Source organism: Pipistrellus kuhlii, unplaced genomic scaffold (genome assembly GCF_014108245.1).
Source record: "Pipistrellus kuhlii isolate mPipKuh1 unplaced genomic scaffold, mPipKuh1.p scaffold_m20_p_20, whole genome shotgun sequence".
Taxonomy (NCBI): domain Eukaryota; kingdom Metazoa; phylum Chordata; class Mammalia; order Chiroptera; family Vespertilionidae; genus Pipistrellus; species Pipistrellus kuhlii.
This window is the reverse complement of record NW_023425516.1, coordinates 13075541-13101256: the sequence shown is the minus strand read 5'-3', so window position 1 is coordinate 13101256 and position 25716 is coordinate 13075541. Positions and strand designations below refer to the sequence as shown.

The window sequence follows — 25716 nt, the reverse complement described above, 5'->3', positions numbered from 1 at the left end:
TGAGAGAGAAACATCAATCAGCTGCCTCTTGCAAACCCCCTACCGGGGATGTGCCGGCAACCAAGGTACATGCCCTTGACCGGAATCGAACCTGGGACCTTTCAGTCCGCCGGCCCACACTCTATCCACTGAGCCAAACCAGTTTCGGCAAGAGCCAAATTTTTAAACTTAAATGTCTTATAACGCCACGTCTTCAAAATAGACTCGCCCAGGCCATGGTATTCTGTGGAAGAGCCACACTCAAGGGGCCAAAGAGCCGCATGTGGCTCGAGAGCTGCAGTTTGCTGACCGCTGCTCTAGGTCGTATATGCAGCTTCCTTCATCAGGTACGTTCCTCCCCAACTTTGTTGAACTTCAGAATCTTCAAGTGTGGGTTCAGAGGTCACTTTTTTTCCGGTTTCCTTGGCCCTCCGCTGGACCCCAGCAACCCCAGTACCTCTCACAGTGCCTATACCGCCTGTCACTCATCCCCGCATCACCCAAGGAAGTGAGGCCTGAGGGCCGGGGACAGGGGCTGCTCCTCTCTGTGTGCCCAGGGTCCGGCAGAGGGAGTCTGGAGAGGCCCAGGGCAGCTGGAGGTTGGGACTGAACCCACGATTGGGAGGTGAGAGGGAAGGCTGGATCCTGCCCCAAGTGGATCCTGTCCCTTTAATAGCTGCTGGCCAGGTCCTTCTTGGACTCCTGCTTTATCTCCTGTTCAGCTGTGACTGCAGCTGCTCTGCTGACTCATGTGCCCCAGCAGCCAGCAGGAGCTGGGAGCATGGGCTCCCCAGTGGCCTTGGCAGCCTGGGGGCTTCTGGATTACAAGACCGCGAAGTATGTGATGACCAAGAACTGGTGGGTGGGCGTCCTGCAGAGGCTCCTGCAGCTTGGGGCTGTGGTCTACGTGGTAGGGTAAGAGAACGGCTCCTGGCCACGATGGCTGAGGGACCATGACTGTCCTGCTGGGCTCAGGGTTGGGGGTTTGATTCTTCAGGGGCCGGGCTGGTGGTAAGTGGAGGCCGGGGCAGGTTGGGACAGGGTAGTGGGTAGGCAGAAGGAAGATTTTCTGTCTGTATAGGGGCCAGTGGGTGAAGAATAAACCGTGTGCCCACCTGCCTCTTTTCCTGAGCCTTGTCCTAGCCCCATGTTGGGTTCTGGGTACCGAGAAGGTTGGGCTCCACTACTTGCCCTTGAGGCCATGGGCAGGGCAGGATGTAGCCCCTAACACTTGTGTGAACTATAATACTAAGGCCCGCAATAGAATACAAGATTCCCCGACTCACCAGTTCTGGCCGAATGAGGGGAATCTTTAAGGAGAAAGCTGGGACAGGGGGAGGGTTTTGGCTGGTGAAGGAATTGATAGGGGGCATCTCCAAGCCCATGAGTGCCTAATAGGAGACACCATGTGGCACTGGCTCTCTGAGGCATGGCCTGTGCTTCTGGCCTATGCAGGGTGTTGGGGGCAGGGGGAGATGACAGGGATGAGCATGGAGAGGAAGTAGGGGACTTGAGTGGTGTTCCGGGAGCCTACAGGGTGTGAGGGAGGAGGCTGAGGAAGCCGGCCCCAGCTCAGCCACTGCTCACAGTGCACCAGGGACACACCATACTGACCATTGCTCCTCCCCAGGTGGGCCCTCCTCGTCAAGAAAGGCTACCAGGAACAGGACCTGGACCCCCAGATTTCCGTTATCACCAAGCTCAAAGGCGTTTCCGTGACCCAGATCAAGGAGCTGGGGCATCGGCTGTGGGATGTGGCTGACTTCGTGAAGCCTGCACAGGTGGGTGCCTCAGTGCTGTCGCCAGGTGCTGACACCTCTGAGACCACCGTTGCAGCACCCGTGTGCAAGAGACGCATGTGATGCCAGACGGGGTGATGACCGCTGGTACTGTCACAGGGCTGGGCTAGGGAAGGGCCTTACATAGGAGAGGCACCTGGACAGAGCTATGGGGATGTGTAAGAGGCTTCCAGGTGACTGAGAGGAGGGATCAGGAAGCCAGGCCAGGGGCAGTACGTTTACAAAGGCTGCATCTGGAAGAGTGGAATGTCTGGGAACTTGACATTGAGCTTGAGCTTGAGGGTGAGGTGGGAGGAGCATGGGGGGGCCAAGCCCTGTATGCCTGCTCCCTGACCCGGGGGGCTGCTGTCAGGCCCTCCTCCTCTGCCCCTCCTACATTTCTGGCTGCTTTTTCTACCCAGATTGTCCACAGTCCATTTCCACCTCTGTCCAGTGACACCAGCCCCGAGCATAGTGCACACCCACCACATCCAAAGAAAAATCATCACCCTCTCCCCGGTGGCCTCTTTTCATCCCCCAGTGCAAAAGCTGGACACAGCTCGACCCCTTCCCGCCCCCACCCCATCCTCTCCATCTCTGAACAATTTTCACTGCTGCTCAGGCCACACCTGGATGAGGCTGGGATTTGCTAGTGGGTCCCAGGTGCACCCACGCAGCAGTCAGGCTGAGCTTCCCCGTGTGACATCATCAGAGCCTGCCAGCCCTTGCTTTCTACCCTTGGGAGTCTCCCTGTACATGATGGGAGCCTCCAAGTCCCTCCAGTTCCTGACTGATGTCATAGACCTCTGCCCTCTGCCCAGCCCTTGCCTCCCCTTCCTGGGTGTACACTCCCCCAAATTCACAGAGCTCTTATGCTCAGCACACGGGTGCCAGCCACTCTTCCTGCCTTTGGCCACCATCTGCCCAGGCAGAACTCACCACCTGCTTCCCTGGCCCTTGGCCATTCCTGCAATGAGGGGTCTACCTTTCTGACCAGCGGGGCATGTGCAGGACCTGACTCAGTTCTAGATCTTTAGTGCCTAGAAACAAGAGCTCCTAGAAAATTCTGGTTCAGGGAATGAGAGTGAACATGAAAAATAAACTTGTCTCCAAGAGGCAGCCATGGGCTCAGAAGTGGCCAGAAACCCAGCTAGCCCCCCATCTCACTGGAGGCATTGTCCTGGGCACAGGGTTGATGACTCAGTGAGACCAGGGCTCCTTCCCTCACACACCACGCTGCCAGCTTCTGTCCCCTCCCATTGAGGGAGCCATGTCGCAAACCCTGACCATTTGCCTCGTAGGGAGAGAATGTGTTCTTCTTGGTGACCAACTTCCTTGTGACGCCAGAACAAGTTCAGGGCCGGTGCCCAGAGGTAAGTTTGCCCAGGAGACTTCCGGCTGTTCCCAGCTCCTCTTCCAGCCCTGGGTCCCCAGCCATGTCCTCCCTTCTCCTCCCCAGGGTGCCTGAGAGCTCAGTATGTATTACTGTATTCCAAGCACTGGGATAAAAATTTTCTGTGAATTATTTCACTTAGTTTTCACAAGCACCCTGCCTGGTAGGAATTACTGCAATCCCTCCCAGCCTGGGGGTGACAGGACTCTGGACTTCTGAGAAGTATGCTTCCAGAACCTTCCACTATCATTCTCTGTGGGATATCCAGGCCCTTCCCCATCCTGATTCTGCCTCTGGGCACTTCCCTGCTGTCAGTGGGACACCAGGAGCTGGGCACCAGGTGTAGGTGGGCTCTAATAGCAAGAGCCAAGCTGGGAGATCACCTCCTCTTCCGTAGGCCCAGCCCCTATTGGCGTGTCCCAGGCAGTTTTTGTTGTTGTGGGCAAACAGCATACTCCTGCTCACTGATGTCTGGGTATTTTTTGCTATGACTGTGATCGAGCAAGAGTCCCCCCTCTCTGTTCATTCCTGAAGCAGATTCTCCCCCTAAAATCTCATCTTCCCTCTCACCTGGACATGTTACCAAGCAAGGGCTCGCTGCCCAATGCACATAGGAACTAACGCTATGGCGCCGGCTTTTTTTTTTTTTTTTTTTTTTTTTTTTTTTTTTTTTTTTAGTACATTTTATTGATTTTTTACAGAGAGGAAGGGATAGAGAGTTAGAAACATCGACCAGCTGCCTCCTGGCACACTCCCCACTGGGAATGTGCCTGCAACCAAGGTACATGCCCTTGACTGGAATTGAACCTGGGACCCTTCAGTCCGAAGGCTGACACTCTATTCACTGAGCCAAACCAGTTAGGGCTGGCGCAGGCTTTTGAGGGGAAGAAGAAGAAGAAGAAAAAAAGAGCTTTTTGGGGAGTTTGGCCAGCAAGGAGACAGGAGGCAATTCTGTCTCCCTGATCCAGGGTGGTTCCATCCGGGGGAGCAGTTAGAGCTCGTAGGTGTTACTGGTGAGTGGTGTTTCAAGGTTTAAACTTTGGCTGGGGGTCTTGTTAGAAACAGGACCAGTTTGAGCCAGTTCTGCAGTGGAGACATGTCCCGGGGATCCCTTGTGCGTCACAGCACACTCGCTCTCCTCCCCAGCTGTGGATTTCCCCCGCAGTGTTGTGGATTGCAACAAAATACCCACAGTGTAAGATTTATTATCTTAACCGTATTTTTAAAGATTTTTTTTTATTGCTTGGTTGGTGTGGCTCAGTTGATTGAGCATTGTCCCATCTACCAAGAGGTCACCAGTTCAGTTTCTGGTTGAGGCACATGCCCAGGTTGTGGGCTTAGTCCTTGATTGGGGGCATGCAGGAGGCAGCCAATCTGTGTCTTTCTCTCTCTCTCCCGCTCTCTCTATCTCTCTCTGAAATCAATAAAAACATATTTTCAAAAATAAGAGATTTTAAAATTGATTTTGAGAGAGAATCATCAATGTGAGAGCAACATCAATGCCCATGTGCCTGGGATCGAGCCTGAACCCAGAAACATGCTCTGACCAGAAATTGAATCTGCGATCCTTCAGTGTACATGATAATGCCCAACCAGCTGAGCTACACCGGCCAGGGCTTATCTTAACCATTTTTAAGTGTATGCTTTCCCAGCTATAAATTTTGTTTGAACAATTGGAACCCAGAATATAACTTGGGAAACCTATCTCCATGGTGACAACTTTCTTTAATTGAGCCCAACGTTGAATTGCTTGCTGGACTGTGTGGTCATCTGTCCCTTGATCCCTGGTTGTTGGTCCCACCACAGTTGCTGGTTGGCCCTGCTCTCAAAGAAGGGGAGTCACGTGCACAAACACACACAATGTCCTTCCCTCTCTGATGCTCAGAAGACATCTATTTAATGTTCAGTTTATAGCCCATTCTGATTTTTTTTTATATAATATATTTTATTGATTTTTTTACAGAGAGGAAGGAAGAGGGATAGAGTTAGAAACATCGATGAGAGAGAAAATCGATCAGCTGCCTCTTGCACCCCCACCACTGGGGATGTGCCCGAAACCAAGATACATGTCCTTGACTGGAATCGAACCTGGGACCCTTCAGTCTGCGGGCTGATGTTCTATCCATTGAGCCAAACCGGTTTTGGCCCATTCTGATTTTTGCTGGGGCCATGGTTCTGTGTTTTCTGGAATCCGTGTGATTCCTCTTTGCCCAATGCCCTGACATTTGGCCCTTCCTAAGAAACTGCCAGGGCAGATCATTCATTTGATCTGAAAACCCAGCTTCCTGAGACCAGCCAGAGTTCCTGCCAGCTCTCCTTGGGAGTCCTGGCCATCTGGCCCCTCCTAGCATATGTACTCCCCTAGGCTGGTCTTGAAAAACCCTGTCCCCTGTGCTTCAAGAAACTCCTGCACAGACGCCCAGCCAAAGTGGCTGTCCTGTGGTGGGGACATATGGTGCACCTGGGTGACCAGGGGAGGCGCTTCTGCCTGAGGCCTCAAGAGGGGTTTCCCGTGGGACTGGAGGCTCAAGTGGGATCTTAAAGATGTCTGGGCAGAGGGCTGCATGGGCAAGGACCTGAGCTGTGTGAGGTGAGGCAGCTCCAGAGTCATTTGCTGCTGAGTGGGTCTGGAGCCTAGACTTGGACTGGAGAGGGAAGGGGGTGACCCCAGATCTCAGGGGCACTGTGAACCCAGGAGGTGAATTCAATCACAGGAGCAGCAGACAGCCACGGATGGGCTTGGGGAGGGGTACTCCATCTTCTGTACGTGGCATGGACCACTCCAGTGCTGGGTGGAGGTGAATGAGGTCAGAGGCAAGACCTTGTGGTGGTCACCATGGGGACCAATTGGAGGACATGGTGGCCCAGCCAGGGTGGAAAGGAGGGGAGACTCAGGACACAGGTAGAAACAGGGGGGCAGAACAAGTGGCCCCACACAGTCCCACCCCCCAAAAGTCCCATCATCTCATTTGGCTTCTCGGAATCCCCAAACTGTTCCTTGACACTGTGTTCCTCCTGCTGCCCCTGAGCTGGGTGCCTTGGACAGTGGTGTCCATTGTCTGCCCCAGCAGAACGTGTTTGTGCAAGTGCCTGATGCTCAAGGGTACCTTCCTCTCCAGGGTCTGGAACCCCGAGAAAGCTCACCACTTCTCCTTCCTGTTGATCCCAGCTCTGTGACGGTGTGCCTGCATTAATGTCCCCGTGTTACTGAAGAACAGCAGGGGAGGGGCTAGCCTGTGAGGTCCTACTTCCCTACCCAGGCCCCTTGGATTAGGGTCCTGTCCTTTGCCACTCCCAGTGACTCCAGCATGCACTTACCCTTCCCAGGGTCCCTCCACCTTCCCTGTTGTGTGATCTGAATTGGGATCAGAGGAAGTTGGGCCTCGATAAACCACTTCTGTCCACACCAGGGACAGAACTACCAGGAGGAAAGGGGTCTTTCCTTGCTTTGGAATACAGCACCTGCACTCCTCTGGTTGGGGGCTGCTCACCTTCCCCGCTCTGACCACTTCCTTTTAGTTGCACCCTCCAGCTTTTCCATGTGCCCCCCAAACTCAGAGAACCCTGGGGGACTAAGGTGGGTGGGACAGGTCCCTGTGGACTGCAGGGTTGGGTCGCCCACTGGGTCCTTGACAACTCTGCTCTCACCCACTTCAGCACCCCTCCATCCCGCTGGCTAGCTGTTGGGCCCACGAAGACTGTCCTGAAGGAGAGACAGGGACACACAGCCATGGTAACCATGGGCCCAGTCTACCGGTGCCTCTACTGGGAATGGGGCTGGGATGAGGGCTCGGTCTGTGACCCTGGGTGGCTCCTGGGTACAGGCCTGGTGGTGCCTTTGTGTCTCTCCTTTTTGTGAATAGCCCCTTGTCCACCCATCCCCCACCACAGTTCTAGAGTCTGTCTTGTGTTTTCAAGGCATAAAAACAGGCCAGTGTGTGGTGTTCAACGAGACCCACAGGACCTGTGAGATCCAGGGTTGGTGCCCGGTGGAGAGCAACATCGTGCCCGTGTAAGTCTCCCCCAAATCCCAAGGCAGGGTGCCAGGACCGGCAGAGCCCACCCCTCACCTCCCCCACCCCACAGGAAGCCCCTGCTGGTCCAGGCCGAGAACTTTACACTGTTCATCAAAAACACTGTCACCTTCAGCAAGTTCAACTTCTCCAAGTAAGTATGGGTGAGTCCCAACGGGCCCCAGACTCCCCTTATCACCATCCTGGCCTAACCTCCCCTCCCCCGCCCGCTCAGATCCAATGCCTTGGAGACCAGGGACAGCACCTATTTCAAGCGCTGCCGATATGATCCCCGTTCCAGCCCCTACTGTCCGGTGTTCCGCATCGGGGACCTCGTGGCCGCAGCTGGAGGGGTCTTTGAGGACATGGCGCTGCTGGTGGGTCTGTGGCGGGCTGGGTTCCGGAAGGACTCAGGGAAACCGTTCCAGCCCATGTGACGGTGAACATTGATGTGCCCTGTGCAGGGCGGTGCTATAAGCATCCGTGTCCTCTGGGATTGCAACCTGGACATTGGGGGCTCTGACTGCCACCCCCACTACTCCTTCCAGCTGCAGCAGAGGAGCTACAATTTCAGGTGCCACTGCCCCCGCCCCCAGCACCCATCTGCTGCTCCCACGCAGCCAGGTGCACCTTCACCTGTCCTCCTGTGGCGGTCGGGACAGACCCCACCTCTGCCGAGCCCCCTGGATGCTCCGCTCTGCGTAAGAGGGCGGTCCCAGGCGCAGGAGCGGGTGTTCTCAGCCCCAGGTCCCCCAGGACAGGCCCTGCCCATTGCCCTCCTGTGCTCTTCCCCCTTCCCCTCATCAGTCCCCACACCTGGGTTATAACTGGGACCCCTCACCTCCAGCCCCTCCTCCACCCCGCCCTGCCTCAGCAGCTCCCCTCCACAGCACAGGGGGGTCCTTTTTTACTTTTTCCATAAGTTTTTATTTTTAAAATTTCTTAAATCCATAGAAAAAGTTCAAAGATTAATATCACGAACATGTATATAATCTTCATCTGAGTTCACCCGAGTTTTTTATTTGTTTATTATTGTTTTACCATTTGCCACATTTGCTTCTCCCTTCCTCTCTAGAATGAGCCAGATAGAATTAGATAGATTTCAGATGCAACCGTTGAAAAGTAAGTGGCAGACATCTAGATACTCACTCACCCCTCTCAACACTGTGCTGAGAATGAGGGCATTCCCTATGGGAGGTTCTTTGTTGTCACACTCAAAAACTTCAGCAATGGCAGGCTCTGGCCAGTGGCTCAATGGTTAGAGCATTGGCCCACACACCGAAGGGTTGGCGGATTGATTCCCAGTCAAGGGTATATTCCTAGCTTCACTGACCTCCCTAGCCCTTTGCAACTCTATGGGGCTGGCTCCCTGCCCACACCCTCCTCCTCTCATCTCTGTGCTCTCACTGGCCCTCCTGTCTCTGCCTAGAACTCCTTCCTGAACCCTGAAAACCCAGCCTGAAAGTCTCCCCTGCAGGAAGCCTTCCCTGCTTCCTAGGGGAGACTGAGTTCCACCCTCTTGATGCTCACAACCCTGACCTGACCCTACTCATCCCCGCACCCACCCCCACTGCCAGTGTCTATTTAGAAACTCTTCTGCCCTCTCCTGAGGGCAGGGAGCTTCTGAAAGGCAGGTTCTGTTTTGCTTTCCCCTTGTCCTCAACAATGTCACAGAGCTGAGACCCAGGATTTGGGTTGTGCCAGAGGTTGATGGAGTCAATGGATGAGCATGATGGAGGCTTGGGAGGGCCAGCCAGCCTGGGAGTGGGCAGAGCAGGCCGCCAGACTTTCTCTTGCCCGCAGGACAGCCACTCACTGGTGGGAAGCCTCGGGTGTGGAAGCCCGGAGCCTGCTTAAACTCTATGGGATTCGCTTCGACGTCATTGTTACTGGCCAGGTAGGAGGGGCCAGGTGGGATGAGCAGAGCTGGGCTGGAAGGAGGCGACAGTCATGGTCTGACAGACTCAGCCCAGGTGTCTCTCAGGCAGGGAAGTTCGGGCTCGTCCCCACGACCATCACTTTGGGCACCGGAGCAGCTTGGCTGGGCGTGGTGAGTGTGGCCAATGTGGGTTCCCTCTGGTCGCAGACTGCGCGTGCCCAGGCCCGCCTGCATGCACACGGAGCCCCCTTTGCCTGCTGTTGAGACTCAGAATGAGTGGGGGGGTGGGGGGTTGGCAGGAGGGCAGGCTGGGGCCGGGACACGGGTCTACCCTGACTCTCCCAGATCACCTTCTTCTGTGACCTGCTGCTGCTGTACGTGGACGGAGAAGGCTATTTCTACTGGACAAGCAAGTATGAGGAGGTGAGCGCTGGGCCCACTCTGCCACCAGGTGCTACCACACGTGGAGGCTGTTGGCCAGAGCCCTGACCTAATGTCTTCATCTGCAGGCAAAGGCCCCGAAGAAGGTGACCTCCAACCCAGAGCAAACAGAGCCGGACTCTTCACCTCCCAACTAGGCTGCCCACGTGGCTTAGAGGCGGCCCTGCTCCTGCCCCAATGGCCACTGCTGCTGCTAAGAGCCAGACGCTGAGGCAAGGATGGCCCTGCCCGGGCTCTGGCCCCCACTCGCTGGCCCATTCTTGAAGTCTGTAACCATTCCCTGTGGCTGGAAAGGTGGGTCCCTCCTAGGGGACCTCATGGATGAGGCCCATGCAGAACCAAACTGTGGCGTGTGGGGAGAATTCTACCTTCAACTCCCAGGCAGACTGTCCTTCCCCTGACTCCAGCTCTGGAACAGTGCTGCCTGGGGAGTGGCAGAGCCAGCCTTGCACAGAGATCTGCAGTGGAACAGGAGCCGTGGAGAAGGGGAGAGCCCTGGGCACCCCGTGGCAGGGCGCTGGTCCAGTGGGGCTTCTGCTATGTCTGTGTCTAGAGAACTTTCTCCCAGGCTCTGTCCCCAGTGCTCCCAGCTGCCAGCACTGACCCTCTCACAGACTGTAGCCAACTCCAGCCCTGTCTGGCTTCTAACCGCCTCCCCTTGCCAGCACCCTCATCATAGGTAGAGCCCCCACCCTCTCAGCGGTGCTGCAGTGGCCCTGGGCAATCTCTCCTGTGCTCTGGAACCACCCTTATACATTGGCGAGTGAGTGCATAGCTTTGGGGAATGTTCTGTGAATTGGCAAAACTCATGCTGGCTGTTCTGAGCCGGTAGCTACAGTCGGTGTTCTGAAAGGAGGCAAGCAGACTCTTGGGGACAACCCACTAGGGCCCCTCAGATGCCAGTGGCAGCCCCTCCTAGCCTAGGAGTACCCGTCAGGCCTGGAGGACCCTGGGAACCACAGCAGCCTCCCATTCATGGGTAATCAGTGAGAGGTACCACGTCCTGAGCACCCACTCCATGCCAGTCCCTGTGTCCCATCCCATGGCTTTCCCAACCTCCCCTCAGGCTTATTTATTCCGGGGCTGAGGTGTCTTTGTCCTTCTGCTTTTCCCACTGAATTGAAAGTGAAAAAGTTGGTGTGACAATGTGTTAACTTGTTCACAGAAAAATGATGACAGTGCAAACAAAGCAAAACCAAAACACATGTCCTCTTCCCCCAGAACTTTATAATTGCCTTCAGGTTTATAGGTGGTTTGTGGAATGGCATTTAGGGGCACCTGCAGCCTGTCAGGCTCAATGGGATCCTGATATGATAGATTAGTGGTCTCCCAGACAAGATGGTGCCACTTGGAACACTGTGCCTTGGCCAGCCCCTTGGTCCCTTCTAATATTTGCCCGATATGTTGCCTTGAGGAACTTCTTAAATGGAGAAATCCCACTTTCTGCAGGAATGACAATTCCCTGCTCCCATGTGGCCTAAACATAAAATGTCCCTTGTTCTGAAATGCCTTCACAAAAATCTAGAAAAATGCACTTCAAGCTATGAGACGGGCAGTTTTGTAACAGGAGCTCCCCTAAAGCCTAACCGATGACCACCTAACGTGGGTTGCAGTGTTCTGGAGCGCTGACTTTTTATTAGCAGAAGGGTTCTCCCTCACAGGCAGCTACAGTGGATATACGAGGCCTCTCATGAATGATACAGTGAATTGTAAGCTTTCAGGGATATGGATGGGCCAATGCTTGGACTCTATTGAACAAGGCAGTTACACAGAGCAAACCCATGAAGATGTGATGAAGCACATTGGAGAGGAAGAAGTAAACTATCTCTAGTCACAGGTGACATGATCTTATGTATAGAAAATACTGAGGAATTCATACCAAACACATTGAAACCAACAAGTTCAGCAAAGGTGCAGGCTACAAGATAAACAGACAAAAACCAGAGGACCTAATGTATAACATGATGACTATAACACTGGATTGTATAGTAGTTGAAATTTGTTAAAGAGTGGAACTTAAATGTTCTGATGAAAAATCTTAAAATAGATAAATGTGTGGGGTGTTAATTAGCTAGATGGGAAGACTCCTTTCAAAATGCATACAAATATCAAATCCTCATGAGGTACACTTTAAATATCTTACAGTTTTCCAGTCATACCTCAGTAGAGCTGAAAAATACAAAAATCAATTGTATTTTTCTACACTAGCAAAGAACCATGGAGAACGAAATTAAGAAAAACAATTCTATTTACATAGCATCAAAAAGAATAAATTTATAAAGATACTTAGAATAATATGTCAATTATATCTCAATAAAGCTGAGAAAAAGAATATATTTAACGAAACAAATGCAAGATTTGTATTGTGAGAACTACTTAATTTCGTTGGGGGGGAAAACGACCTAATAAGTGGAAATGGCGGCGAAAAGGCATTAGGTCTTAGGCCAGTGGCGTCAGGCTGTACCTTAGTTCAGCAACATCGGAACTTGAGTTCTGGCTAAGAGAGAATTCAGAGTCAACACTCAAACTATTAAGACAAATTTACTTAGAAAGTCACTGAGGTAGAAGAAATGGTCTCAGGAAACAAGTTACAGGGGCAAAAGAAGGGCTCTTGGTGTATAGAAGATGAGAGAGAGAGAGAGAAGAGAGAGAAAGAGAGAAGGGGGTGGGGGAAGGTCCGGGCATGCCCTATAGAGATAGCCACATTGGGTCCTCCATCTTTCGGGAATTTATCTGGAGGTCTCAGGAGGGGATCCCAATAGAATACGCATCGGCTTTCCAGCTGTGTCCTTTCCGGATGGTGGTCTCCACTGATTGGTCAGGGTCACAGGAGGGGTCATTATTCCATGCAGCTGGTCCCATGTCAGAACTCATTGCTATTTTTTCCTCTGCCTTTGTCTCCTATAGCTTCTGTCCTCTCTGGACACCCCCAGCCCCACCCCTAGCCTGCTATCCTCCCCAGTTATCAATGAGTGCATAAATAAGTGGAACAACAAATCGACATTTCTCTCTCACTAAAATCAGTCAATAAAAAATGATACATTTTACCAGCCTACGGTGCTAACAGCATCAGTAAAAGGATGCTAACTGAATAGCCCTTGCAGGGATTTGCTCTGGCTTAAGTCTGTCAAGGCCTGACACAGTTAGCAGCCCTCATAACTTCTGACACCCCTGTACAAAGACTACATTTTACCCATAAACACATATAGCTCAGGAGGGATGAGCTACCATAGAGAGGTCTCCACCGAAAACAGGGGCTCCTCTCCCTACTACCCCCGCCGCCGTCCCTCCCAGCGGCTCAGGAGGCCTCAGCCCCCTCATGGCGCCATGGAGTCACCACTTCCCGCCCAAACTGCTGACCAATCAAAAAAGAGTTTGTCTCAAGAAAAGAGCCAATCGCCATTGGAGTTCCCTCCTAAGGGTCTGCCCCCAGAGCAGCCAGAGCCAATGACAATTGTGCGGATGGCGTGTCAATCAGGACTCGGCGCAGCGTGGAGGGCGGGCAGTTGGGCGAGCGGCGTTGGACGGAGGAGGCGGGAGCACGCACGGCTGAGGCCAGGCAGTGAGCAACATGGTATGACGGGCCGCGTGGTGGCGGGGAGCCGGGAGGTTATGCCTCGGTGGCAGCAGGGCAGGAGGGTGTCATTCCTGACCCCACTGGGACTGGAGCGCTACCCAGGGTCCTGTCCCGAGCATGTTGGTCAAGGTTGGGTGCCAGACACACTCCGGTACAGTCACGCTCCGCTGCCCCACCCCACCCCCCACAAGTGGGAAGGCCGTGGGGCACCCCTTAAAACTGCTGTGGTAGCCGGAAGCGGTTTGGCTCAGTGGATAGAGCGTCAGCCTGCGGACTGAAAAGTCCCCGGTTCGATTCTGGTCAAGGGCATGTACCTTGGTTGCAGGCACATCCCTAATAGGGGGTGTGCAGGAGGCAGCTGGTCGATGTCTCTCTCTCATCGATGTTTCTAACTCTAGCTCTCTCCCTTCCTCTCTGTAAAAAAAATAAATAAAGCATATATTTTTTTAAGTTGAAAAAAAAATTTTTTTTTTAAACTGCTGTAGTAAGTCATGCCAGGGGGCCACAGAACCAATGACTGTGGGAGAGATGGTGTGATCACGTTTACCAGCGACCACTCTTGGATATAAACATGTAGACTGCAGTTGTAGATATGTAATATATTTTTTAATCTTTCTTGTTGAAAGTATTACATTAACCCCTTCCAGCTCTTCATCCCCCTTCACCACCATATTGTTAGATATGTAATGTTTATGTCAGCAAAATTACTGCAGTGGTTTTTCTTTTCAACATATGTTAAAAATGTTGGTAAACTCATAATCAAAAAATTCCTGTTAATTTAGTTATAAGCAAATCTTGGTTAAAAGCATTTTAAAATTAACACAATGCTCATTTTCACATATGGCAAACGGACCTGAAATTTTGTCCGTTGTATCCGAAGTTCCTTAAATTGAGGTCCACAAAATCGAGGGTTTACCACTTCCTGTGGTAGGGTGGTGCAGCCTGTCCCTCTCATTGGGACACATTTTCAGATAGTAATGCTGTAAAGCTTAGATAAGTGTTATTTCTTCCACCAATTCAGTGCCAGAGAGGGCATTTTGTGCCAATAGGGTCAATGGAACCCAACATCAAATTTACAAATGAAAACTGAATGCTCAGTTTCACAGGTTCTCCATGTTAAATACCCTCTCTTTTCACGAATACCAGAAAGCCCCTTAATCTGACTACAGCTCCAACATGCAATAATGAAACCATGTTGCCATCACAATCCCCTGTGTTCCTTTATGTCTCGATATTGATTTCTTATTCCTGCTTGCTGATCCTCCAGCCATGTTTTACTTCCTCCTGACAGTCACTGTTACAGTGTTCTATGCCTTACCCAGCCAGTTTCTCCTTGATATTTCCATTCCACCCACATCCCTGTGCATGGAGCAGCACCGACAGCTTCAGTGTTCTATTTCTGACCCTGTCGGGAGGAAGCGGGAGATGGCTGTCTGGTGGGACAGTGTTCATAAAGTCTGCAGTAGTGTACAGTGATGTCCTAGGCCAGTGGTCGGCAAACTCATTGGTCCACAGAGCCAAAGATCAACAGTGCAACGATTGAAATTTCTTTGGAGAGCCAATTTTTTTTTTAACTTAAAACTTCTTCTAAGGCCACTTCTTCCAAATAGACTCGCCCAGGCCATGGTATTTGGTGGAAGAGCCACACTCAAGGGGCCAAAGAGCCGCATGTGGCTCTAGCCGCAGTTTGCTGACCACGGTCCTAGGCCTTCACATTCACTCACCACTTAACTCACTTCCAGTACTGCAAGCTTCATTCAGGATAAGTGCCCACTACAGGTGTACCATTTTTTTATATTTTGTATTTTACTATACTTTTTTTTATGTTTAGACATGTTTAGATACACAAATACCATTGTGTTATAATTACCTACAGTATTCAATACAGTAATATGCTGTGCAGGTTTTAGCCTAGGAGCAGTAGGCTGTGCCATGTAATTAGGCTGTACCATCTAGGTTTGTGTAAGTGCACTCTATGATGTTCAAACAGTGACAAGAAATCGCCTAATGATGCATTCCTCAGAATGCATTCCTGTCATTAAGGGTTGTATGACTCCTAACTTACGAATCAGGTTTTATTGTCATGCCATATAGTGACAACGGCCTTAAAGATGATGGGGCAGGGGTCTCACATGTATGCTCTGTTTCCTAGCGCGAGTGCATTTCTATCCACGTGGGACAGGCCGGTGTCCAGATCGGCAATGCCTGCTGGGAATTATACTGCCTTGAACATGGCATTCAGCCTGACGGGCAGATGCCAAGTGACAAAACCATTGGTGGTGGGGATGACTCCTTCAACACGTTCTTCAGCGAGACTGGGGCTGGCAAGCATGTGCCCAGAGCAGTGTTTGTGGACCTGGAGCCCACCGTGGTTGGTAGGTACTGGGGCAAGCAGTTTGGTGGGAGGGCCTCGTTAATCCCCCAGGGTTCTCCTTCGCATTCCTCTGCAGAAAGGATAGATGGACACACAGGTAAGCCGTGACCGTGTCAGGTGAGAAACTGAAAGGTTAGTGCTTGAAATGTGGGGCTTGGGCTCCTGACTTAGGAAAACATAACATACAGCAAAAAGTTTTTGCCAAAACCGGTTTGGCTCAATGGATAGAGCGTCGGCTTGGGGACTGAAGGGTCCCGGGTTCGATTCCGGTCAAGGGCATGTACCTTGGTTGCGGGCACATCCCCAGTAGGGGGTGTGCAAGAGGCAGCTGATCGATGACTCTCTCTCATCGATGTTTCTAACTCTCTATCTCTCTCCCTTCCTCTCTGTAAAAAATCAATAAAATATATTTAAAAAAAAAAAAAAAGCAAGGACACAAAAAGCTTTTGTGCAGGAGTAAGCTGGACTTATGACAGATTCATTCACGACTGCCTCAGCCCCAGGCAGGCGTCACCTTCCTGCTGTGCACTCTCTCAGCTGGTGCATGAACCTTGACCTGCAGCTCAGAAATAGAAATTGGAGAACAGTCATTGGGTCCCTCCAGAGTAGTTGCCTAAGGAGAGCTGCAGAGACAGCACCTGTCAGTGGTCACCCAGAGATGACAGAATGTCACCCTCAAGTCTGAGGCCAGGCCGCACAGGTGCCCTGATAGGACTGCCTGGCAAAAACCACACTGACCTAGTGACTGTCCGGTGTGAACCATTTTAAAAATTGTACCATTTGGTGTGAAATAAATATGTAGAATTGCCTGTGTGCAGGGGTTCCACTAAGGCTGGCATTTGCCATGAGTTGAGTTTACCTGCCTAGAGCCATAGATTGCAGATGTGCTCTGTGTGTGACATAGAGCCTCCCTGTGACACACGGATGCTGTTCACCTCCAAGGAACAGCACGTGCTGGTAGAACTGAACATCCCCCAGTCTGTCCGTGCTGGTGAGTTAACAATGGTCCTTAAAGGCATGTGTCCTCTCTGTAGATGAAGTGCGCACAGGGACCTACAGGCAGCTCTTCCACCCTGAGCAGCTGATCACCGGGAAGGAAGATGCAGCCAATAATTATGCCAGAGGCCATTACACCATCGGCAAGGAGATTGTTGACCTGGTCCTGGACCGGATCCGCAAACTGGTAAGCAGGGTGCTGGGAAGCCTTCCAGGGTCATTTGGAAAAAAACCCAAGGCAGAAGCATGAACCATAGTCCTCCTTTCTGGTGTGGCTGCAGTGTGTCCATACATAATCTCCGGTGTCTGCTTTGCCTTCCCCCCCAGTGGAATGCGTGTTACCTGGGTGATGGGATCCATTTAAAATCGTGGATCAAAGAGAAGTGACCTAGGCTCGTTGGAGTTGGCGGTGTGGCTTCACACGGCACTGCTCATGTCTCTGCTCTCTCCCAGGCGGATCTGTGCACGGGGCTGCAGGGCTTCCTCATCTTCCACAGCTTCGGGGGCGGCACCGGCTCCGGGTTTGCCTCTCTGCTCATGGAACGGCTGTCGGTGGACTACGGCAAGAAGTCCAAGCTCGAGTTTGCCATTTACCCAGCCCCCCAGGTGTCCACGGCCGTGGTGGAGCCCTACAACTCCATCCTCACCACCCACACGACCCTGGAACATTCCGACTGCGCCTTCATGGTGGACAACGAGGCCATCTATGACATATGTCGGCGCAACCTGGACATCGAGCGGCCCACGTACACCAACCTCAATCGCCTGATTGGGCAGATCGTGTCCTCCATCACGGCCTCCCTGCGCTTTGACGGGGCCCTGAACGTGGACTTGACGGAATTCCAGACCAACCTGGTCCCGTACCCCCGCATCCACTTCCCCCTGGCCACCTACGCCCCAGTCATCTCGGCTGAGAAGGCCTACCACGAGCAGCTGTCCGTGGCCGAGATCACCAATGCCTGCTTTGAGCCTGCCAACCAGATGGTCAAGTGTGACCCTCGCCATGGCAAGTACATGGCCTGCTGCATGTTGTACCGGGGGGACGTGGTCCCGAAAGATGTCAACGCGGCCATCGCCACCATCAAGACCAAGCGCACCATCCAGTTTGTGGATTGATGCCCCACGGGGTTTAAGGTAGGATGGGTGATGACGCGCGGTTTTACCCAAAAGATAGCATGCTGCAGGCCCTGCGATAGGACAGGACGCCGCCCTTGTGGAGAAGACCCTGTTCCATGGCAGCTACGCTCTTGGTCATCAGTGAGTGTACCGGCGTGGTAATTTATCCAGTGGTGTCTTTTGAACTTCCCTCCTGAGTCATCACACTTTATCTGTGGTGTAAGAATATTTCTTAACAGAACAAGGAATTTTTAAAATATATATTTTATTAATTTTTTACAGAGAGGAAGAGAGAGGGACAGAGAGTTAGAAACATCTATGAGAGAGAAACTTCGACCAGCTGCCCTCCTGCACACCCCCTACAGGGGATATGCCCACAACCAATGTACATGCCCTTGACTGGAATCGAACCTGGGACCTTACAGTCTGCAGACCGTTGCTCTATTCACTGAGCCAAACCGGTTTTGGCAAAAAATTTTTTTGAAGGATCTATGTTCCCCTATTCAGGTGGTGGAATTAGTGTGTGAATGTTTATTAGCCTTAGAAATAAGATTTTTTTTTTTTTCTTCTTATAATAGGAAGTCTCTGGGCATTTTGGTACTTCCTGTTGGTATTTGAAATTGGGATATTTACTATTGGTGTCATTAAATCCCACTTGATTCCATAGGTATGTAGAAATTAAACCCAATTTAAATGTCCGGTGAAGTGTTTGACTTAGGGAAAAATAGTTATGAATATCTTCGTGGGGGGGGAGGGGGGAGGCAACATCCTGTTCTTTCTTTCAGTAAGCCTAGAAATTCCGGCCTGAGTTTGCCTCAGACCCCCAGTTTGTACCAGCCTTCCTTTTGATACAGAGAAGAAACCGTGCTGACATATTTCAGCTTTGTTCTGTCCTTGATTACCGAACCCTGACTATTTCCCTCTGGGGTATGTGTTTTTCTTGCTTTTCATGCTGCCTCCTCTGGCTCAGACCCTCAACTGCTTCTGCTGGGCCTGCTGTCCTGGGTTCTTCTTTTGCAGGGGGTAAGGGGGGGATTTTAGAGTGAGTGAAACATCGATGTGAGAAACACCAATGTGAGATTGCGTCCCGCACATTCTCCAACCAGTTTTCGAATCTGCAACCCGGACACGTGCCCTGACTGGGAATCAAACCCACCACCTTTTGGTGTAGGGGATGATGTTCCAAACAATTGAGCCACCCAGCCAGAGCCTGTGCTGTGTTCTTAACTAAGACTTCCTACACTGAGCTCTTTTTCTCGAGTTCAGGGATCAGTGGTTAATGGACCAGTGCCTGATTGTGTAAAGTTTAACCTGAACACAGCCACACTCATTCAGTGGCCTATTGTTGTGGCTGCTTTTGTGCTACAAAGATAATTGAGTGGCTGTGACAGAGTGCATGGCCCACCCAGCATAAAATAAATACTGTCTCACCTTTATAGACAAAGTTTGCTGACCCTAACTCTGGCTGACCCTATTTGTATTCTGCTGCCAAGACCTCTGGCCCTCTCTCCCCCTGAAGCCTGGAATGCTTCCCCTTGCTCTGAGCCCTGGAATGTCACTCCTCCCTCCTACTTAGCACACACAGAGACCACCTGCTGTGGTCTAGCTTCTCCGGCAGTGTACTCGTCACTCTGCTGTATACACACTGATTATTTGATGGGAAAGCGGGAGTATGATCTTCCCTTGCAACACCATCACAGCTGTGTACTTGGTAAAGAAGGCTTCCCCTATGGAGATCAGTTCCCCTCTTGTTGAAGCCTATGGAGAAAGTAACCTATGAAGAATCCAGGATGGCCCTAGCCGGTTTGGCTCAGTGGATAGAGCATCGGCCTGTGGACTGACAGGTCCCAGGTTCTATACCAGTCAAGAGCATGTACCTGGCTGAAACCAGTTTGGCTCAGTGGATAGAGCGTCGGCCTGCAGACTGAAGGGTCCTGGGTTCGATTCTGGTCAAGGGCATGTACCTTGGTTGCAGGTACATCCCCAGTAGGGGGTGTGCAGGAGGCAGCTGATCAATGATTCTCTCTCATCCATGTTTCTAACTCTCTATCCCTCTCTGTAAAAAAAAAAAAATCAAAAAAATATATTAAAAAAGAAAAAAAGAATCCAGGACGGTGTCCTTCCTCAGAAGGAAGACAGTTTAATCACCAGGGTGCCTATCACATGTCATAGTTGCTGGGACACAGCCTCTCAGGCAGCTGGGATCGAACCAGAGTCGCAGCTCTGGACACTTGTCTTTCCTTGTCTGGAAACCATCACCCTTCTTGCCTGGCACAAGAAGGGCTCAGAGACTGCAGATTGAACTAAGCTTTCTGTCAGGTCACCAGAGGGCGCCTACATGCCACCATTTCTGAGGCTACAATACAAACTTCCCTCTATTTTCTTCTTCTCTGGCAGGTGGGCATCAACTACCAGCCCCCCACCGTCGTCCCTGGGGGAGACCTGGCCAAGGTGCAGCGGGCTGTGTGCATGCTGAGCAACACCACCGCCATCGCCGAGGCCTGGGCCCGCCTGGACCATAAGTTCGACCTCATGTATGCAAAGCGAGCCTTTGTGCATTGGTATGTGGGGGAGGGCATGGAGGAAGGGGAGTTCTCCGAGGCCCGGGAGGACCTGGCAGCTCTGGAGAAAGATTATGAAGAGGTGGGCGTGGATTCCGTGGAAGCTGAGGCTGAAGAAGGGGAAGAATACTGAATGGGAGAGGGTGGCTGGCGGGTGTACCTCTCTTCTGTTCTCTCCTGTCACCCCTCAACTCTCCTGGTTTCAAGTTGTTGGTTATTAAAGTTTCTGTATCAAACCTGTCTGCTCACAGGAGTGGATAGCCTGCCAAGCCTGGTCTGGGCTACACAGTGCTGTGCTTCAGAGTGGATGTGGCACTACCCACACCTGTAAGGAGCTATTGCTCACATGGTATAACCTGAGGGGAACAGTCAACATTCCCAATCCAGGACTTCAGTGTTAACATTTACTCAATTCTAGGGAAATTGAGTTAGATTTTTCCATTGAATTTGCCATTTTTCAGGCCTGTCCATTGATGGGATATGTGGACTAAAGTAAAAAGCTTGGAATTGGAGTTTTAAATATACAGAGAGGCAGGGAGAGGGAGAGATGGAACAACAGTGATGAGAGAGAATCGTCGATAGGCTGCCTTCTGCACGCCTCCCACTGGGGACTGAGCCCGCAAGCCGGGCGTGTGCTGTAACTGGAAATTGAACTGGGACCTTCTGGTTCATAGCTTGATGCTCAACCACTGAGCAACACCAGCCAGGCAGAACTGGAGTTTTAAAATCTGAAGCACATGGAAGTGGGGAGGGTGTCCACAGAATTCCTAAAACTCTGGGTCACATGTGTAAGGTCAGCATTTTGTGGAGAAGGGGTTTTATTGGATTCTTCGATGGCATGCATGACCCACAGAAGATTAGAAGCTCTAAAAATTCATCCCTGTCCTGTCTGTGGTAACTTGACAGTGTCGTCCCCCCCCCCCCCCTACTTTAAACCCCTGCTCCCTGCTAAAACCGGTTTGGCTCAGTGGATAGAGCGTTGGTCTGCGGACTGAAAGGTCTCAGGTTCAATTCCGGTTAAGGGCATGTACCTTGGTTGCGGGCACATCCCCAGTAGGGGGTGTGCAGGAGGCAGATATATAAACCCTGCTCCCACTGCACCTGAGCACCCTAATGGTCTCAAGCAAAACATGTTGAAACGAGGTCCATGAGGATGACATCACTAGTTTAAGTCACTTGGTTAGTTCAGCTGTAGCATAACCAGGATGAGCAACAGAACTAATTCTAAATATTTTTGCTTTAATATATTGAAAATATGATAGAAAACATCTTGAATAGACCATGAATTTTTTTTTTTTTTACAAAAGGTTTATTACCAACTGGGGGGATCATGCATAACCTCTGCTAGGAGGCTGGTTGAGCCCACAGCACGTGGTTTGCTTGGCTCAGGTACTGCTCCGAGTGGGGCTCTTCCCAGGCCCTGCCCCCTTGGGCAGCCTGGTAGCACTGGGCTGTCGGGGCATCCTCTGGCTGGATCCTTCCCGGCAGCTTCGTTCTGCCAGGGTGGGGCCTCCACCAAGAGCAGTGCTGCTTTTGTTTCTCCCTGAGCGGACACAGAAAACCATCATTAGGAACCAGCACAAACTCCACCATCACAGTGCATCTGTGTTTCTTGAGCAACATTTACATCTGATATGTTTCTAGCACAGTGCTTTCAGCCGGGGACCCAGGGTTCTGAGGCTCAAACACTGCCTACAGATGGCATATCCAAGAGCAGTCCTTGGCAGGTGCAGGAAGCCCGGGAGAGTGTCTTAGAATGAAGGCGTGGGGGTGGGAGTGTCGATGGTGAGTTTAGGGGCAGCTCAGCTTCTTGACTCCTGCCCTAGGAAGCTTTTGTGGTTAGCTACAACTGCCAGCAGCACAGGAGAGCTCATATCAGGAGAGCTGTTATCACATTGTCCCCACAAGGCACTCTCCTCTTCTCTGGGTTACCCATGTCTCAGCCCATCAGACATCACAGAAGCACAGGAGTCATCAACAGATGATGAAACCAGGCTTTTGAACTTGGATCCTGGAAGCTCCGTTTTCCTCCCTCCCTCCCTCAGTGTCCTGCAAACGTTCAGTGGTCAAGCTTCTTGCTCTCAGGTTCACTCCCAGATACCATGGTTGGGTCCTGCAGAGGCTTGACTGCTCAAGACTTGCCCTGACCACTAGGTAGTCACACTCAGATGGAGACCACTGGTCTGTTCCTTGATTTGTAATTTGCTTCCTTTATATTCTCTCTCTCTCTCTCTCTCTCTCACTCTCACTCTCTCACTCTCGTGTGTGTGTGTGTGTGTGTGTGTGTGTGTGTGTATAGACAGGCATACCTGTAACCACACACCTGGACTAGAGTTTTATTTTAAATGGTTGACATCCCTGGGCTCCGAGTGTTGACAGCAACAGCAAGACTAAGAGGACCCCCCCGGGGACAAAATGGACTGGTGGACTAGGCTTACTCACCAGCGCACAGTCCCAGGGTCTGCCCTGTGGGCTTTGACCAGGATTCCTGTTTCCTGCTTGACCCCTAGTCTCCTCCAGGGTTCAGGGTCAAATAGCCTGCCTCAGGGAAATTATGAGTTGTTGGAGAAAAGATGCAACCAAGTTTCTTAGGGTCCTGTTAAGTCATTTCTGATCTTAGCATTTGTCACCTTGAGCAAGCCGAGGCACCTGCCTTTAAACTGCAGACCCTGGCTTTATAGAACATCGGGCTCACTTTCCATGCTCTCCAAGACAGACAACTAAGTCTTCCCAGGATTCCTGCAGGGCTATGACATCCCTTCTTAAGACAATTTCTGGAAAGTACTTCCTCAGAGAGCAGGGTATTTGCTGCCCCGTGTGGTGGGGAGGGTCACAGTGGCTGGAACTTGGGACAGCTCCGGTTTCCTCTGCCTCACCTCCCTGGTCTTCACACTCAAGTGCTCATGTGCACTTGACTCAACAGAAATGTAATAACAGGTTACCCAGGGCCAAGGTGGAACAGACAGGAGCATGTTGTGGGGGTAAAGCTGAGTCAACTCCGCCTGCCTTTAAATCTGACAAGGTCAGTGACTCACAAAAAAAACAGATACAAAGAGAACTGTCATCCACATTTTCTTTGGTACAAATGCCAATATTCTGTCAGTGCAACTATCCCTATGAGCCGCGCCACCCCCAGCGTCTCCCAGCATGCCAGTGCCCAGCTCGGATGCCATAGCACCTCCCAGGCAGGGCCAAGCAGAATTAGGTGTTCTGTGGCACCTTCCCTGCCCCTCAGCCTCTTCTCTGGGGCAGGGGCACCTCTGTAGAGCACAAGTCTCACCCAGCAGTGTTAGTCTCTGGGGGGGGGGGGGAGTATTAGGGGTACTGCAGGTTGTCTCTTAATAAACCATGAAATTGTGCCTTCAGTCTCTACGCTGCGTGGCAGAGATGGCCAGCAGGATCCTGCCCTTGAAGCCAGAAGCTGTTCTGGCTTTCTTGGGCCACAGCAGTTTCCATGGAAACAAGAGAGCACAACAACCCCCAGAGATAAACCAATAAATGCAACCTGCAAAAGGAGAGAACAGGCAGCAAGAGTACCGGAGGGAACCGGGGGGCCCAGGAGAGAGAGGCGAGTGCGTGGCAGCCGGGCTGTGGTGCAGAACCGGAGAGGCCGCAGGCCGCGGGGCTGAGGAAAAGGAGGCCCTTGCAGGGGGGCTACAGTTCTTGGCAAAGAGAAAGGAGGCCTCTGCAGGTCAGAGAGAGACACAAAGAGAGCAGACGGAGCATGGGTCAGTGAGGAAGCCCAGCGCCTGTCAGGAGAGGGGGCTTGAATGCCTAGGGCCCTGGCACTCCCACCCAAAGGGGCCAGCCTGCCCTCCACTCCAATGGCAGCTGCTGCTCAGGATGCCTGTAAGTGCCTGAGTGTTCTGGCCCAGGAGCCAGCCCAGGGAGGTTCTGCTGCATTACAGAGGGTTTCTGACAGTCATCAGGGGCAGAAGTGACAGGCAGGGAGCTCTGCCTTGACATTCTCATCACCAGCCCCTGTTCATAATCCTTGAGCATGAGGAGGCCCCGCAAGCCTGAGCCCAGGTGCTCTGCCACACTGACTCCTGGGCAGGATCTGGAGCCGGGTGAGGTGGGTTCAGGGGAGGCGGTTGTAGGAAAGCCTCTCTGCTTGCCCACTCCCTGAGCACTTCCCCAGAGAGTATACACACCATGAGAAGAGGAACCAAAGCAGTCTTGTCCCTGTGTTTGTGGCATGAAGGCATGAGTTATGAAGTGAGAAGAGGCTGGGACAGATGAGGCCTAGCCTGCTTGGGCCACGTTGGGGCACCCATTCTGCCTCCATCTGATCCAAACCTGCTCTCTCAAGGCTAGCATTGAAGCCAAAGCTGGGGACTGCACCAAATAGGAGTGCCCCTGGGTGGGTCCAGTGGGTCATGGGAGAAGACCTATAGAAAGGCCTGGCCACTGAAGGTTTAGCCCGCTGTGCCTGGCACTGCCCACCTCCTGGGCCCCCACCACCACCCTGCAGCCTGGGTCACGGGCGGAGAGCATCCCAGCTGACCTCTAGTCTCAGGCACACTCGATGTGGGCAGGGATACTCCAGCAGGATCCTGGGGCTCGCTTGCCAGCCTCTGCCCAGCACACATGGATTTGAGCATCTGGAAGACTGCGAGGGGCGCGACGTTCAGCTTCAGCAGGTCCACCAGGATCCTGGTGAGAAAAGATGCGGTGCGCATTGAGCCCTACTGGTCCCCGGCCCGTCTGCTGGGGCGGGAACGAGGCAGGCACGACTACCAGACTGACACTAGGTCCAGGAGGGCCACCTTTGTCAAGGTCCCGACTCTATTCTGAGCTCTCAGAGGGTCACGACAAAGATGGGAGGCTCTAATATACAGATCAGTGGCCTGGCGGGGTCTAATAGCCGGGTTGTCTGGGGTTCGGACCAGCGCGCAGCCTCCACCCGCGCCCGCTCACTTGAACACGTCGGGATCCATGGCGCCGCCCGCCGCCTGCGCCAGCTCGTACAGCTCCATCTCCTCGGCACTCAGCACCTTCTTTCGCCGCAGCGCTAGCTTCTGTAGCGCTGCCTCCAGCCCCGGAGGTGGCCCCGGCCCGGGCCCGGCGCCCGGCGTCGCCATCTGCGGGGCCTGCGGGAAGGTGCGCGCCCCACTCCGTCCCGCCCCGCCGGGCGCTCCCAAGGCGCCCTCTACTGGCCCGGCCGGCTGTTCCTCTCCCTGCAGCGTCACCGTGTTGCCTCCGGACACCCCTACACTGGAGGGCTGGGATCAGTCTGTCTTCCCTCTTTCATTCGACCCACATTTACATGCCGGGCATTGTGTTAGGCTTGGTGGAGACCGTGGCAGACCAAAGAGACCCGCTCCTTGGCCATCAGGACTTCCCTGCTAGGTTGCATTAGTCGTTCTCGCTTAAGTAGCAACATCCAGCGCAGTGCCTGACATACAGTGGGCGCTCAATACGTGCCTGTGGGACGAAGGGCAGTCAATGCACAGTGTATACAGTAGTTGTTCCTGACCCGGATGCTACATTGGGGGCGCGCCCCGAGGGCCCACTAACAGCCTCTCCTTACGCGCACGCGCCCTCCTCGTCTCGCGTACAGTGCGTGAGCTCAGGCCTCCACTGCGCACGCGCCTACACACTTGAAA

General features: G+C 52.5%; 2 protein-coding genes and 1 pseudogene across 5 annotated transcripts; 2 read left to right on the top strand and 1 right to left on the bottom strand.

The window, feature by feature from the left end:
- Positions 1 to 690: 690 nt before the first annotated feature.
- Positions 691 to 11007, top strand: P2RX6 (purinergic receptor P2X 6). Of its 3 annotated transcripts, none has more exons than XR_006742358.1 (12): positions 691 to 894; positions 1610 to 1760; positions 3059 to 3130; positions 6808 to 6883; positions 7069 to 7162; positions 7237 to 7317; positions 7399 to 7540; positions 7628 to 7737; positions 8967 to 9060; positions 9137 to 9213; positions 9388 to 9465; positions 9552 to 9617. XR_006742358.1 is itself a non-coding variant. In XM_036449552.2 (12 exons), exons 1-12 carry the CDS (start codon positions 761 to 763, stop codon positions 9618 to 9620), a joined length of 1167 nt encoding a protein of 388 aa, XP_036305445.1. In that variant the 5' UTR covers positions 694 to 760; the 3' UTR covers positions 9621 to 11007. The 3 variants fall into 3 exon arrangements, 2 of the variants coding, with proteins under 2 accessions (XP_036305445.1, XP_036305446.1); XM_036449552.2 differs by having other exon boundaries at positions 694 to 894; positions 9148 to 9213; positions 9552 to 11007; XM_036449553.2 differs by having other exon boundaries at positions 696 to 894; positions 9148 to 9213; positions 9388 to 9524; positions 9597 to 11007.
- Positions 11008 to 14931: 3924 nt separating this feature from the next.
- LOC118725584 lies at positions 14932 to 20343 on the top strand (annotated as a pseudogene).
- A 1066-nt stretch (positions 20344 to 21409) lies between these two features.
- MZT2B (mitotic spindle organizing protein 2B) lies at positions 21410 to 25682 on the bottom strand. 2 transcript variants are annotated; one of them, XM_036449564.2, is made up of 4 exons: positions 25028 to 25682; positions 24615 to 24763; positions 23613 to 23792; positions 21410 to 21650 (listed from the first exon to the last, which is right to left on the bottom strand). In XM_036449564.2, the coding sequence occupies exons 1-4, from the start codon at positions 25189 to 25191 to the stop codon at positions 21493 to 21495; spliced, it is 651 nt and encodes a 216-aa protein (XP_036305457.1). In that variant the 5' UTR covers positions 25192 to 25682; the 3' UTR covers positions 21410 to 21492. The 2 variants fall into 2 exon arrangements, with proteins under 2 accessions (XP_036305457.1, XP_036305459.1); XM_036449566.2 differs by lacking the exon at positions 23613 to 23792 and having other exon boundaries at positions 25028 to 25669.
- Between the last annotated feature and the right edge of the window lie 34 nt (positions 25683 to 25716).